We start from the raw sequence: 13,956 nt of genomic DNA, 5'->3' as shown, positions 1-13,956 counted from the left end.
TTCTGAAAACATTCAGCAGAACCAGCCGACGTCCAACCGACACCGTGGAGCCCGACCGGCGCTGACTCACTGAGCAGGCTCAGCCACTGACTTCCTGTTGTCACAACACCTGGATGCACCTGTCACACTTTAAACACTCCTGGTTCAGCTGAGTCTGATGAGCTGAGTCTGATGAGTTGAGTCTGATGAGCTGAGTCTGATGAGTTGAGTCTGATGAGCTGAGTCTGATGAGTTGAGTCTGATGAGCTGAGTCTGATGAGTTGAGTCTGATGAGCTGAGTCTGATGAGCTGAGTCTGATGAGTTGAGTCTGATGAGCTGAGTCTGATCAGTGAACTGAAAATCGCGAGCGAGTCACATGTTGGCGTGTTCTCCACTGATCACACACACACACACATGATGTTTTTATCTTCATGTCTTTGATCTGTTCATCCCTCAACACACACACACACACACACACACACACACACACACACACACACACACACACACACAGTCGACAGAATGAATGAATGACTTTTATTATTGAGTCACATACATTATGCCCAGCCTGCATGGGCTTATTAGACACCAAGAAAACAAAGCGGATCATCATCAGCACATCAAAGAAATAAGAAAACAAACATATTTTGCCGACAGAATAAATGTTTCTACGAAACCACAGTTATGTTACAGCCTCATGTTTCTTTATGTTGAATTTTCTATTTCTCTCTTTTCGCAGCTCTGTGTTTATACTCTGGTTAGAGTTAGAAAACATCAAGGTTTGGACTCAGACATCTGTTTCTGTCGTCACGGTAACAGATGTTAATGTCTCCAGGTGTCCTTTAAAATATCCGGAGGTGTGACTTGAGCTGCGGTCGACTGTTTGGCACCTTGTTGGCTGTAACAACTCCTCCAGCTCCTGATGTGACAGTCAGCTGGTCATCATATAATCTGAACACGTCTGGTACAATTGTCTGTCTGACAGCTGGACGTGTCGATGATGTCACTCAGGTGTATTTTCTCTCTGACAGCTGGACGTGTCGATGATGTCACTCAGGTGTATTTTCTCTCTGACAGCAGGATGAGTGACGTCCAGTTGGCCTCAGCTTCATCCACTGTCTCCAAGGTAACAGCCCTGTCACCAGGATGCAGTTCCCATGGCAACGAGCCTCCAGCTTTCATCCTCCCTCCACGCAACGCCCGGGTCGCCCTGGGGGGAGACGCCCGACTGGAGGGAAAGGTGGGACACACTCACACACTCTGTTCCTCCATCGTTAGTTTGTCTGACGGTTTGAATGTGAACTCGAACGCTTCGTCTGGGAGCAGGAGTGACATCGTTTCATTAAGATGTGACCGTCAGTTATATTTTGTGTGTACATATGGAAAGATTGACCTGAGTAAGAGGTCAGAGGTCATCAACAGCAGGACGAGTCCTCCTCTGGAGGCTCGTTTTAACCCTTTTCACTGGTGCACAGGTGTATTCAGGTGTTCCAACAGCGACAGGGATTTAGGTGCTGTAGTTTACCTGCTGAAACAAGACAGGGAACAAGTAAGGAAACAAAAGAAAAGGAAGGAGACAAGAGAGGAAACAAGTAAGGAAACAAAAGAAAAGGAAGGAGACAAGAGAGGAAACAAAGGAGAAAACAAGCAAGGAAATGTTGTGTAAAGTAATAAAGAGATGAAACAGGAGGAAGAAGAGGGGAGAGGAAACAAGGGAGGAGGGTGTGAGAACAGAAGGATTAACATGTCTTCGGTCTTGTGACCGGCTGAATCCTGATGTGAAGCAGACACACACACACACACACACTCCTCTCAGGTAGAAACACTGCTCTGTTCAGGCTCCACTTGTTGGTGAGAAGAATGTTGGGTTTGTAAAATCCCACAGCACCTGAATGCAGCATCAGAGCATCAGTCCACAGCTCAGAGGCAAAACATGGGGATTGATGGCGCTGCAAGGCCTCATGGGAGTTGAGCTCGAAGTCATCACATACATCTGCACGCCACATTACTGAGGAAACGTTCCTACACACACCTCAGAGAGCAGCGTGTGTGTGTGTGTGTGTGTGTGTGTGTGTGTGTGTGTGTGTGTGTGTGTGTGTGTGTGTGTGTGTGTGTGTGTGTGTGTGTGTGTGTGTGTGTGGTGCAGACAGCCGGACTGACGGTAAAATGAATGTGGAGTGAGTAATGAATTAATGAAACACCTGTGATCTCTGTCCCTCAGGTGCGTGGATATCCTGAGCCTCAGGTCACATGGTACAGAGAGGGGAGGGCTGTGATTGGTGGAGAGCGCTGTGTTGTGAAGCAAGGTGGGCGGGACACCTTCAGCCTGGTGGTGGGCGGAGTCAGAGATGAGGACCTGGGCCGTTACACCTGTCAGGCCACCAATCAGGCCGGGAGCAGACAGGTTACCGTGGAGATTCTTCAGGAAGGTTTGAACACCTGGTCGCTACGACTCACACTGCTAATAAAGTGTCAGGATAATTTACTGTAAATACTGATACTACTGCCAGGATTACTCCACTGCCAGGATTACTTTTACTTCAGCTATTACTGATGCTACTTATTTTATCTGACATTATTTACACTCACAGTAGTAGTTTGTAGTTTTCCAAACATGAGATTTAAAACTCTGTGTGTGTGTGTGTGTGTGTGTGTGTGTGTGTGTGTGTGTGTGTGTGTGTGTGTGTGTGTGTGAGGTTTTACTGCGTCGTAAACAGCTCGACAGCAGCTTCCTGTTTTTTAAACACAACCAGACTCGACCAGAGTTTCTTCACACTCAGTAAAACTAAGCGGATCACAACCCGTCGACACTGTGAGGTCCAAACACACCGACACTGTAACTACAACTGCTGATGATCAGTATCGATTTATTTAATCAGTGTTTAAACCAGCAAATCAAATCAAATCAGTTTTATTTATACAGCCCAGAATCACAATCACAGCGACGTCCTCTGTCCTCAGAGCCTCGATTCAAGAGAGGAAAACCTTTTTAACAGGCAGAACAAAAGACGTAAGAAAGCTGAGGAGCATCTCCTCCCGACAGACCCAGAGGCTGATCAGAATCATCACCCACCTCCTGAATGTCTGAAATCCTCAGTCAGCGCTCTCATTAATGACCAAGTTAATGAACAAACTTGAGCTGAAGGATGAAGAAGAGTTGATGTTATTTAACATTTGACTCATTTTTGCATGTAAGATTTCATTTAGCACAGAAACACCTGAAATAAACTTTAGATCTCCTGCAGGTCAGAGTGTTTTATAGCCACAGGTCCGTGAAACTGTCCATTAACCCTCATTTCAAAAACCTTTAATAAACAAATGAAGTAGATTCTGATGGCTTCCTTCTTTATTTAGACAGAAATCACCATCATTAAAAATACATTTGTGATTAGATGATTTATCACAGACACATAATGCAGTTCTTATTCTCTTTCTTCTGTCGTCACTCGTGTTTCTGTGTTTTATATATTTCAGTGTTTCTTTTCTTGCTGCTCTTTATGTTTTAATCACTCTGAGTTGTCGTTGCACAAATAAAGTGTCTTTTCCTTCTCGTCTTGTTCCTTTAAGCAGCTGAACTTTTTTCTGGTTCTCTAACGTTTTAATGTTTTTCCACCTGCAGAGAATTCTGGGAAGAAGTTCGTCCTCCCGTCCTCCATGAAAACAGGGTGAGCTCCTCCTCCGTCCCTTCTCTCATGTTTGTCGAGTCGTGGTGATAAATGACGAGTCGTAACTCTCCCTCGGTGTGTTGGAGGAGGTTCAGTCTCAGACCTCCTGCTGCTTTTTAAAACAGTCCTGAGGACGATCCTTAAATCCTTCACATCTGCTCCTCTGGAGGTTTGATCACATCAGCAGAGGTTCACTGCTGTTTCCTTTAAAATGAAACTGGAACAAATGTGTCGGAATATTTTCCACTGTTGGAAACTACGAACTGTGTTAAAGAACAACTTTGAGACGGTTGTGAAGTATTTCAGTTTTCTGCAACTTTCTACCTCCACTCCACCTCTGAAGAAAAGTTATATATATATATGTATATATATATATAAATATATATTATTCCGCTACATTTATTTTAAAGCTTTACTTCTGTACGTTAAACGTCTTTTCTCACTGCTGTAAAGAAGTTAAGATGAGTCATGCTCATGGAACTCCATTTCCCATGATTCCAGGTGTCGCTCTGGAGTCCCGGGGATAGAGAGCAGGCCCAGTTTTTGGGGTGAGAGTCCGCCAAAGTTTGTCACTAAACCGAATCGAGTGTTCGCCAAGCTGGGACAGACCGGGAAGTTCTCCGCCAAAGCAACAGGACGTCCACAGCCCCGGGTCACATGGTGCAAGGTGGGAGGAGCTTCATGAAGACTTTCACGTCCCTGTTACATCACAGTGTGGTCCCAGAAGGAGAAAGACATGTTAATGCAGGTGTAAATGCGTCGTGAAGGAGCTGATCTGGAATCTGTACGCATCATAACACTGATACAGATGTTTGTTTTTAGCTAAATAAAATGTGGGTTGTAGAGAAAGAAACTCTGCTCCAGTTCCTGATCGTCTGTCTGTGACATGAAGGTGACGAACATGAAATCAGGTAACAGAGCTGAGACATGACCTGAGGACAGAGATCTGACCTGAGGACAGAGATCTGACCTGAGGACAGAGATCTGACCTGAAGACAGAGATCTGACCTGAGGACAGAGATCTGATCTGAGGACAGAGATCTGACCTGAAGACAGAGATCTGACCTGAGGACAGAGATCTGATCTGAGGACAGAGATCTGACCTGAGGACAGAGATCTGACCTGAAGACAGAGATCTGACCTGAGGACAGAGATCTGACCTGAGCTCAGAGATCTGACCTGAGGACAGAGATCTGACCTGAAGACAGAGATCTGACCTGAGGACAGAGATCTGACCTGAGCTCAGAGATCTGATCTGAGCTCAGAGATCTGACCTGAGGACAGAGATCTGACCTGAGGACAGAGATCTGACCTGAGCTCAGAGATCTGATCTGAGCTCAGAGATCTGACCTGAGGACAGAGATCTGACCTGAGGACAGAGATCTGATCTGAAGACAGAGATCTGACCTGAAGACAGAGATCTGACCTGAGGACAGAGATCTGATCTGAGGACAGAGATCTGACCTGAGGACAGAGATCTGACCTGAGGACAGAGATCTGACCTGAGGACATCTGTGAATGATCTTCTGCTCTAATGTCAGTGAACAGTGAACATATGTTCATAACTGTGAACCTGTGAGTGGCCGAGTACAGAGAGGTGAGGTACTGAGAGGTACTGAGGTGGGCTGTGAGGTACTGTGAGGTACTGCGAGGTACTGAGAGGTACTGAGGTGGGCTGTGAGGTACTGTGAGGTACTGAGAGGTACTGCGAGGTACTGAGAGGTACTGAGGTGGGCTGTGAGGTACTAAGAGGTACTGCGAGGTACTGAGAGGTACTGAGGTGGGCCGTGAGGTACTGTGAGGTACTGTGAGGTACTGAGGTGGGCTGTGAGGTACTGTGAGGTACTGCGAGGTACTGAGAGGTACTGAGGTGGGCTGTGAGGTACTAAGAGGTACTGTGAGGTACTAAGAGGTACTGCGAGGTACTGAGAGGTACTGAGGTAGTAACAGAAGTAGTATAAAGTGTTGTGTTGCTCCACAGGAAGCTGTGTCCTGCAGGCAGCAGGTTTTTCCACTGGACAGTTTAAAGATGAATCTCCTCTTATTCAACTCATAATTCTTCCTTTGTTAAACCTGCTGCCTACATTACCCACAATGCAGCTAAGCCTCTCTCTCTCTGTCTGTCTCTCAGGGGGAGGCGGAGCTTCAGTCTTGTGGGCGGGTCAGTATGTACGAACGCTCAGGTCTTCACTTCCTGGAGATACAGGAAGTGTGTGTGGAGGATGCAGGAAGTTACACATGTTTGGTCACCAACAGCGCCGGAACGGCAACCGCCACCGCCGCCCTCAGCGTCCAGGGTGAGACGACCAGTCCGGTTTAATTTCATCACTACTGACAGAATAATTTAGTATTGAGCAGAGTGAATATCTGTGTCCTGTTTCTGTCCTCAGGTGTTCCTGCGGACTCCTCCAGGTGAGTCATTCACTGACTTCAGTTATAAAACTATAATGACCACAAGATGCTTCACACTAACAACAATACAGATGAAGAGTAAAGTTTCTGTCGGTTGATCCTGATGATCCTCCTGCAGGTCTGTCCGCCCGGCCGAGGCCTCACGGGCCAGGACCAGTCATCTGAAGGAGGACAGAGCTGCTCCCAGTGCTCCCAGTTCCCTGGCAGAGCAGCCCAGACTGAGAGAGGAGCAGAGCCTCCCGTCAGCCTCCTGCAGGAGCAGACCTGCTGTACAGCTCCCTCTGGTGGCTGAGAGGAGACCTGCAGCTGCTCAGGTCAGAGGAGCTGCTTTAAAACTTGACCTCGTCTGTGGTCACGCAGATAGACGTCCATCTGTGTTAACAACAACTCAAACAATCAGTCAAACTAAATGGTGTATTTATTTTTTCAGCTAAAATATGGATGACGCTCTCGGACACTCAAGTATAAAACTTTAAAAAGACATAAAACACATCAGAGTGCTGACTGGGAACCTGGAGGATCTGGTGATGTCATCAGTCTCCCTCTGTAATCTGATTACAATTTCATTCTTCATTGTTTTTAATATTCACAATATAACTGAATTTTAAATTGAACCTATTTTAAACATGTATCATGTTCCTCCACTGTCAGTGTCAGCGTGTGGCTGTTATAGATCTGTCCACTAGAGGGCGTTCACACATTACCAGTTAAAGCTGATAGCTGAAAAGTCCCGTGATGAAGAGGAGGGAGTTGTGATTGAATAACTTTATTGTTCATCAGATGAGACACAAACATCTCAACAGAGACAGAAGAGTCAGTTTGTTACTGAACACTGTCACCCTGCATGTTGTTAGCTTGTTGTTAGCTTGTTGTTAGTTTGTTGTTAGCTTGTTGTTACCTTGTTGTTAGTTTGTTGTTAGCATGTTGTTAGCTTGTTGTTAGCATGTTGTTAGCTTGTTGTCAGCTTGTTGTTAGTTTGTTGTTAGCTTGTTGTTACCTTGTTGTTAGTTTGTTGTTAGCATGTTGTTAGTTTGTTGTTAGCTTGTTGTTACCTTGTTGTTAGTTTGTTGTTAGCATGTTGTTAGCTTGTTGTTAGCATGTTGTTAGCTCGTTGTTAGCTTGTTGTTAGTTTGTTGTTAGCTTGTTGTTACCTTGTTGTTAGTTTGTTGTTAGCATGTTGTTAGTTTGTTGTTAGCTTGTTGTTACCTTGTTGTTAGTTTGTTGTTAGCATGTTGTTAGCTTGTTGTTAGTTTGTTGTTAGCATGTTGTTAGCTTGTTGTTAGCTTGTTGTTAGCCGTGAGACAGCACTCTGTTAACGTAGCGTTGAGTTAGCTTCTTAGCTAGCATGAACAAACTCATGTCCAGCAGTTTGTCGCAGTGCACATGCTGTTCAGATCAGCAGCTTCATTTCACATGAATGAAGGCGCTCGGCTCCTGTTAGCCGACACATTCAGACTGGATCTGTTGCTGGTGGCCTCCTCCTGCTGGACCTTCATACGAATGGTTTACAGGAACTAGAGGTGGTGCGGGAGCTACAGCTCCTGAAACAAGGCTTAACATTTCGCAAATTTACCAGAAGGCCCAAATAATGAAGAATTTGTCAACAACTCACTAAACGGAGTGATTTCCTCAGGGAGTCTGGTGTCTTCCTCTTCCTCTCCCTCTCCTTGCTGGTGTTGACCTGGAGCCTGCTGGTGTTCAGTTTGTGTCTGCAGAGCAACACGTTGTCGGTGTGTTGTTGCCGATCAGATAGATGTTATCAGGTCCTTTCAGATGAATACAAACACATGAACGCGCACAGCAGCACTTCCTCTGTGAATGTTGATCAAACACTGCAGGTGTGTTGTTGAGGAACAAGAGTATAAAGTTAAATTTGCGATATGCTAATGTAATAAGTACAGTACTTGACTAATGTACTCAGTTACTTTGTACCACTGAGAAAAGTAAACAAAGTCAACTGAATCTCAAACGCACAGCTCCTACTGCAGCCTATGACATCACTCTGCTAGCTGCTACAAGCTAATGGTTTAAACAGGTTTCTTATGAGGGTCTTATCAGCCTTTAAACTCTATACCTGTCTGTCTGTCTGTCTGTCTGTGTGTCTGTGTCTGCAGGTCCAGTCTGTCTCCAGTCCTGTTCTGGTTCTAACTGGGTCAGTCCAGCAGCCAGTGAGCAGCTCAGACAGCAGCAGGTAGACACACCTGAAGATCTGGAGGTTAAACTGGATTCTGAGCACAGTTAGCTTATGAGCTAATGTTAGCATTACATGACAGACTGAATAGAGTTTGTGTCTCTGACAGTTGTTGTTGTTGTTGTTGTTGTTGTTGTTATGATCAGCTGATCAGTGTTATTGCTGTGTGACTGTCAGCACTGTAACCTGCTGAGTGTTTGTGATGGTCTGTGTGTTTGAGGGCTGTGAGGAGGTCGGTGTCGGGGTTCAACCTCCGGTTCGAGGCCGTTCCTTTGGACCAGGAGGCCACGGAGGGAGCACAGGTCACGTTCACCTGCCAGGGTAACAACACCTTCTCCAATACTAATGATGATAACAGTCATCTGCGTTGTGTTTCGTTGTGTGCTGTAGTCTGTCTGTCTTATTGTTAACTCATGAAACTGAATCAGCTCCGGACAGAAGAGTCTCATTTAAAGTAGGCTGCAGTAAGTGAACTGCTCCTGAGTGAATGTTACCTGTGCTCACAGTGACGGAGGTGAGAGGTTTTCTGCTGACTCATCAGGTGTAACGACCGTTTTCGTTCCTTTAACTAAAGTGAGTCTGCTGCTCACCTGTCCCCAGTCTCGTCTGCTGCCGTTGCCACGGTAACATGGCTGAAGGACGGGGGGGCGGTGAGGATCGGTCCAGGTCTGCAGCACAGGCAGGATGGCACCTGTCTCACTCTCACCATGGAGAGAGTGAGACAGGTGGACCAGGGAACCTACAGGTGTCAGCTGATCACTGCTGACGGAGCGACGGTCACCTCGGCGACATGGACGCTCCAAGTGCACAGTAAGTCACCTGAAGTCACCTGAGCTTCCAACAAGAAACAACATGTAGTGTTTATGGGGAGTGTGGTGGACTGAAGTCTCCAGCAGGGGGCAGCACAGCTACACACAAACACTGAGTGTCTCTAACATGTTTAAAAATACTGAAGCCAGAAACACCAGATACACATAGAGAGACACAGCCGCTCAGCCTTCACTCAACAATAAGACAGGAAGTGAAAATAGATTTAATTTACTCAAAATCAGGTCTCCTGATCCGAGACTGCTGCTGATCACATCGATTCATCTAAAAGGCTGTAGCTCAGGAGGTAGAGCGGGTCGTCTAGTGATCGGAAGGTCACTGGTTCGAATCCCGGCTCCTTCCAGCTACATGTCGAAGTGTCCTTGAGCAAGATACTGAACCCCAAATTGCTCCTGATGAGCAGTTGGCAGCCTCCGGCATCAGTGTATGAATGTGGCATGTACTGTAAAGCGCTTTGAGCTGTCCAAGAGCACTGGGAAACTATTTACCCTTATTTTTTTACCAAGATAATCTTAAATAAACTGAAAGAGTCTTCCTTTGTGGGGCGACTTCTTCAGCCAAAACTCTTTAAAAAATGGTCTTGGGCCAGCTGGAAAATACATCATGACAAGACTTCAGTGAAGTTAGTTTTAAGTTGGATATTCGACATTCGCAGCCACTCCAACATTTCAAGTGCACCCGTATTACAGACTTTACAGTAAACACACGGAGAAGACGGCTACAGCGTGTACCGACTTCCTGTTTTCAAAATAAAAATGTGGGATATTTAAAGCAGAGATAGTGTTTAAAGCTATTGAGAAGCTATTGAGCTAAGATGCTAATATTTACATATAGCCTAAAAATTAATAAAAAATATGAAAAGATGTAAAATGTAAAAACAAGAGGCGTATCTCATGCAGCCAGTGTAGTTACATGATCCCACACTGATTTTGAGTCAATTGATCACATGACCTGCTGCTACTGCTGCTGCTGCAGTAGCATATATATATATATATATATCTTCTTCTCCTTCTCCTTCTCCTTCTTCTTCTTCTTCTTCTTTTAAAATTCTGGCAGGCAGTGTATGGCTCGCTGCTGCCTCCCCTGGTTGACGACACTTAAATAAAATGAAAAGGCCAACTACGTGAGGCGTTCATGTACGCGGAGTGTTGCGCGTGATGCAGATCAACTTCCGGTTGCGAAGCATCAGAAACTGCGACCGCACGTGTGTGTGAACACGTAACAACATTTGTCAAACCGTGACAGACAGACGTGCGCACGCTGCTTCATACGTACGCAGCTTCTTGTTACGCATGAAATACAATCTGCATGTGACAACGCACGCACACACGCACGCACGTAATGTAAATCAATCTTGGTGTTGTGTTTGTGTTGTTATTTGTTGTGTTCAGTCCGAGTGTTTGGACGAGTTGTGTTTTGATGCTTTGGCAACATTGTTGTTAAACTTTCATGCCAATAAAGCTCCTTTGAATTGAATTTGAATTTGAGAGAGAGACAGAGAGAGAGAGAGACTCTGGTGTTGTACGACCGTTAAACAAATATGAGAGCTGGAAACCATATAAAGACAAAACATGCTGCTGCACACACACACACACACACACAGGCTGAAGCCAACCCAAGAAGGGCATCGCCGGGGGAATCCACTGTGTGTGTGTGTGTGTGTGTGTGTGTGTGTGTGTGTGTGTGTGTGTGTGTGTTGGGGTGGGGGCGGGGACCTCCAGATGTTTTACAGTTTCAGAGCCTCAAATCAAGAAATCACCTCTGAAAGTCTCAGTGACACGTCTTTGGACTGAACTTCGTCCAGGAGTCAAAACATGATGCGTGTTTGTCTGTCCGGTGGAGAAACATGAAACATGAAACATGAAACATGAAATATGAAATATGAAACATTAAATATGAAATATGAAACATTAAATATGAAACTTGAAATATGAAATATGAAACATTAAATATGAAATATGAAACATTAAATATGAAACATGAAACATTAAATATGAAACATGAAACATGAAACATGAAACATGAAATATGAAACTTGAAATATGAAATATGAAACTTGAAATATGAAATATGAAACATTAAATATGAAATATGAAACATTAAATATGAAACATGAAACATGAAACATGAAACATGAAATATGAAACTTGAAATATGAAATATGAAATATGAAATATGAAACATGAAATATGAAACTTGAAATATGAAACATGACACATGAAACATGACACATGAAACATGACACATGAAATATGAAACATGAAATATGAAACTTGGAATATGAAACATGAAACATAAAACATGAAGCATGAAACATGAGCTCAGCCTCTACTTTCATTCTTATTTTAATTTGTGCATCAGAAAGAGAGGAGGAAACTCTGGAAACAGAATAAAAAGATGGATAACTGCAGTCATAAAATGATCAAAGTAATCCTGCTGTGTGTCTGTGAGCTGATTGGTTGATGGAGATAAACAGCAGGTGGAGCTTATTCTTCAGTCAACCCTATTAAACCATAGAAGAAGAAGAAGAGAACACAGCAAGATGACTGTAGGAAGGTTACAGCCTCCTCATCATCGCTCCACACTGATGATGTCACGTTTCAGGCACGAGTCAGTCTGTTTCTAGTTTGATCCATTAAACTGTCAAAACAACTTTTCACTTCTGCCACAAAAAACACTTCATTTTATTTCCATGTTTATTTTAGCGTCACAACTGATAATTTCAGCTGCAATAAAAACATTTTTGAACGTTTCTACATGAATCCATTTGATCTCCTCTGTGTTGAGTCATCAACAAACAAGTTATTTATTCATTAAAATCAGCATCATCAATCACACACATTTATATATTTAAACAAAACACACACAGTACTGACAGTGTATACATGCATGTACTGGAAATATAATTATAAAACACTTTAACTTCTACTTTTAAACTTAAGTACATTTAATATCAGATACTTTGAGTTTGAGTTTGGTTACGTTTTTTTATAACACTGTAGACATTAAAGACAGAAGTATTTTTTCTCCTTAGAACATCAAATCAAATCAAATCAAATTTTGTTGTATAGCCCAAATTCATAAATCACAGTTTGCCTCAGAGGGCTTTACAATCTGCACAGAGACGACACCCTCTGTCCTTCGACCCTCGATTCGAGTGAGGAAAAACTTGCCCCAAAAAAAGCCCTTTTAACAGGGAAAAAAAATGCGGAAGAAACCTCAGGGAGAGCCACAGAGGAGGGATCCCTCTCCCAGGACGGACAGACGTGCAATAGATGTTGCATGTACAGAGCAGATCAACGAGATCACAATGTATTCAATTATAATGGATGGTTGACAGGAATGAAAGTACATAAAGAGGTATTACAGCAACAACAATGAAATGCACATGGAAATGTGATTACTAGTAATAACAGTAGTAGTGGTTAACGGTAAGGATAGTATGTAGTAATGCATTACAATAATAGTAGTGGAACATATGTAACAGAGATGTGACTAATATTAGCGACAGTAGTGGTGAGTGTCAGGCAGGGTCATGGCAGTAGGCGCATCCACGATCAGGCAGGGCCCTAGCAGTAGGCGCATCCACGATCAGGCAGGGCCATGGCAGTAGGCGCATCCACGATCAGGCAGGGCCATGGCAGTGGGCGCATCCACGATCAGGCAGGGCCATGGCAGTGGGCGCATCCACGATCAGGCAGGGCCATGGCAGTAGGCGCATCCACGATCAGGCAGGGCCATAGCAGTGGGCGCATCCACGATCAGGCAGGGCCATGGCAGTAGGCGCATCCACGATCCACGTCCCGGGCGCGGCCAGGATCCATGAGAGCCTGTAGGACTAGAAAGCACAAGGACTCCGGGGAAGAAGTAAGTCAGTGACATGCAGAGATGGGGCATGTATACAGGCATAATGTATACAGATGGAGAGGAGAGGAGAGGGGAGGAGAGAGAAGCTCAGTGTGTCATTGTCCCCCGGACTAGGCCTATAGCAGCATAACTAAGAGCTGGGCCAGGACAGACCTGGGCCTGTCCTGGCCCAGCCCTAACTATAAGCTCTATCGAAGAGGAAGGTCTTAAGTCTACTCTTAAAGGTAGAGAGGGTGTCCGCCTCCCGGACCAAAACAGGAAGATGGTTCCACAGAAGAGGAGCTTGATAACTGAAGGCTCTGGCTCCCATTCTGCTTTTGGAGACTTTAGGAACTACAAGTAATCCTGCGTTCTGGGAGCGTAAAAATACATAAAAATATTACTTATTTATACTACTGTGCTGTTTCTACTGATACTTTTACTACATAAAGCTGAGAGTACTTCATGTCTTTATGTCAAGAAGCTCCAAAGAGGAATAACCTTATAACTGCTGCATATTCACAATACTTGTAAAGTTTAGCACAAAGTCACTGAGCTCAATCACATTATCTACCATATTAAAGTATATAAATGTGTTATTATATCTCTTCAGTACAACATGGTGTCCCTCAGGGCTCCTGCTCGACCCTCTAAAGTTTAGTTTCTGCATTAATAACTTGTGTTCAGCTCATCCTGCAGCTCAAACTCAACTTGTTTGCAGATGATGCTGTTTTGTTTGCTGCTGGTGTTTGTGTGAACATGACAATAACATGAAGATGATGACGATGATGTCTCGTTCCAGCTCGGTCCTCATATGTTGGGGGCGTGGCTTCGCACTCCATTCAGAACGTGTCACGGCTTGAGAGGGGCGTGTACAGCCATGACGGAGCAGAGTGCAGCAACAGAGTCCAGGTTGAAGGTCAGAGGTTATTCAGACCAATCAACTGTTTTCTTTTCTTCGTCTGGGAGGCCGTGTTGTTTCACTGGAAGAATGTTTCATTGTGTGCACTTGAAATGACTCTCTGGATTTATGG

General features: G+C 44.4%; 1 protein-coding gene across 1 annotated transcript in view; it reads left to right on the top strand.

Annotated features, from left to right (window-relative positions):
- The first annotated feature begins 853 nt into the window (after positions 1 to 853).
- The window catches only part of LOC311262829 (myosin light chain kinase, smooth muscle-like), a 56,138-nt gene continuing 43,035 nt past the window's right edge, over positions 854 to 13,956 (top strand). The window contains 10 exon segments of the mRNA XM_084362571.1: positions 854 to 1,220; positions 2,202 to 2,409; positions 3,600 to 3,645; positions 4,147 to 4,312; positions 5,777 to 5,942; positions 6,036 to 6,057; positions 6,176 to 6,371; positions 8,172 to 8,248; positions 8,469 to 8,569; positions 8,849 to 9,058. Coding sequence (XP_084218697.1) covers positions 978 to 1,220; positions 2,202 to 2,409; positions 3,600 to 3,645; positions 4,147 to 4,312; positions 5,777 to 5,942; positions 6,036 to 6,057; positions 6,176 to 6,371; positions 8,172 to 8,248; positions 8,469 to 8,569; positions 8,849 to 9,058 — 1,435 coding nt within the window. The 5' untranslated portion in view covers positions 854 to 977.

Source organism: Pagrus pagrus, assembly GCF_965226575.1.
Source record: "Pagrus pagrus genome assembly, chromosome: 9".
NCBI classification, from domain to species: Eukaryota; Metazoa; Chordata; class Actinopteri; order Spariformes; family Sparidae; genus Pagrus; species Pagrus pagrus.
The sequence above is the reverse complement of the archived record's forward strand: the minus strand, read 5'-3'. Positions and strand labels throughout refer to the sequence as shown.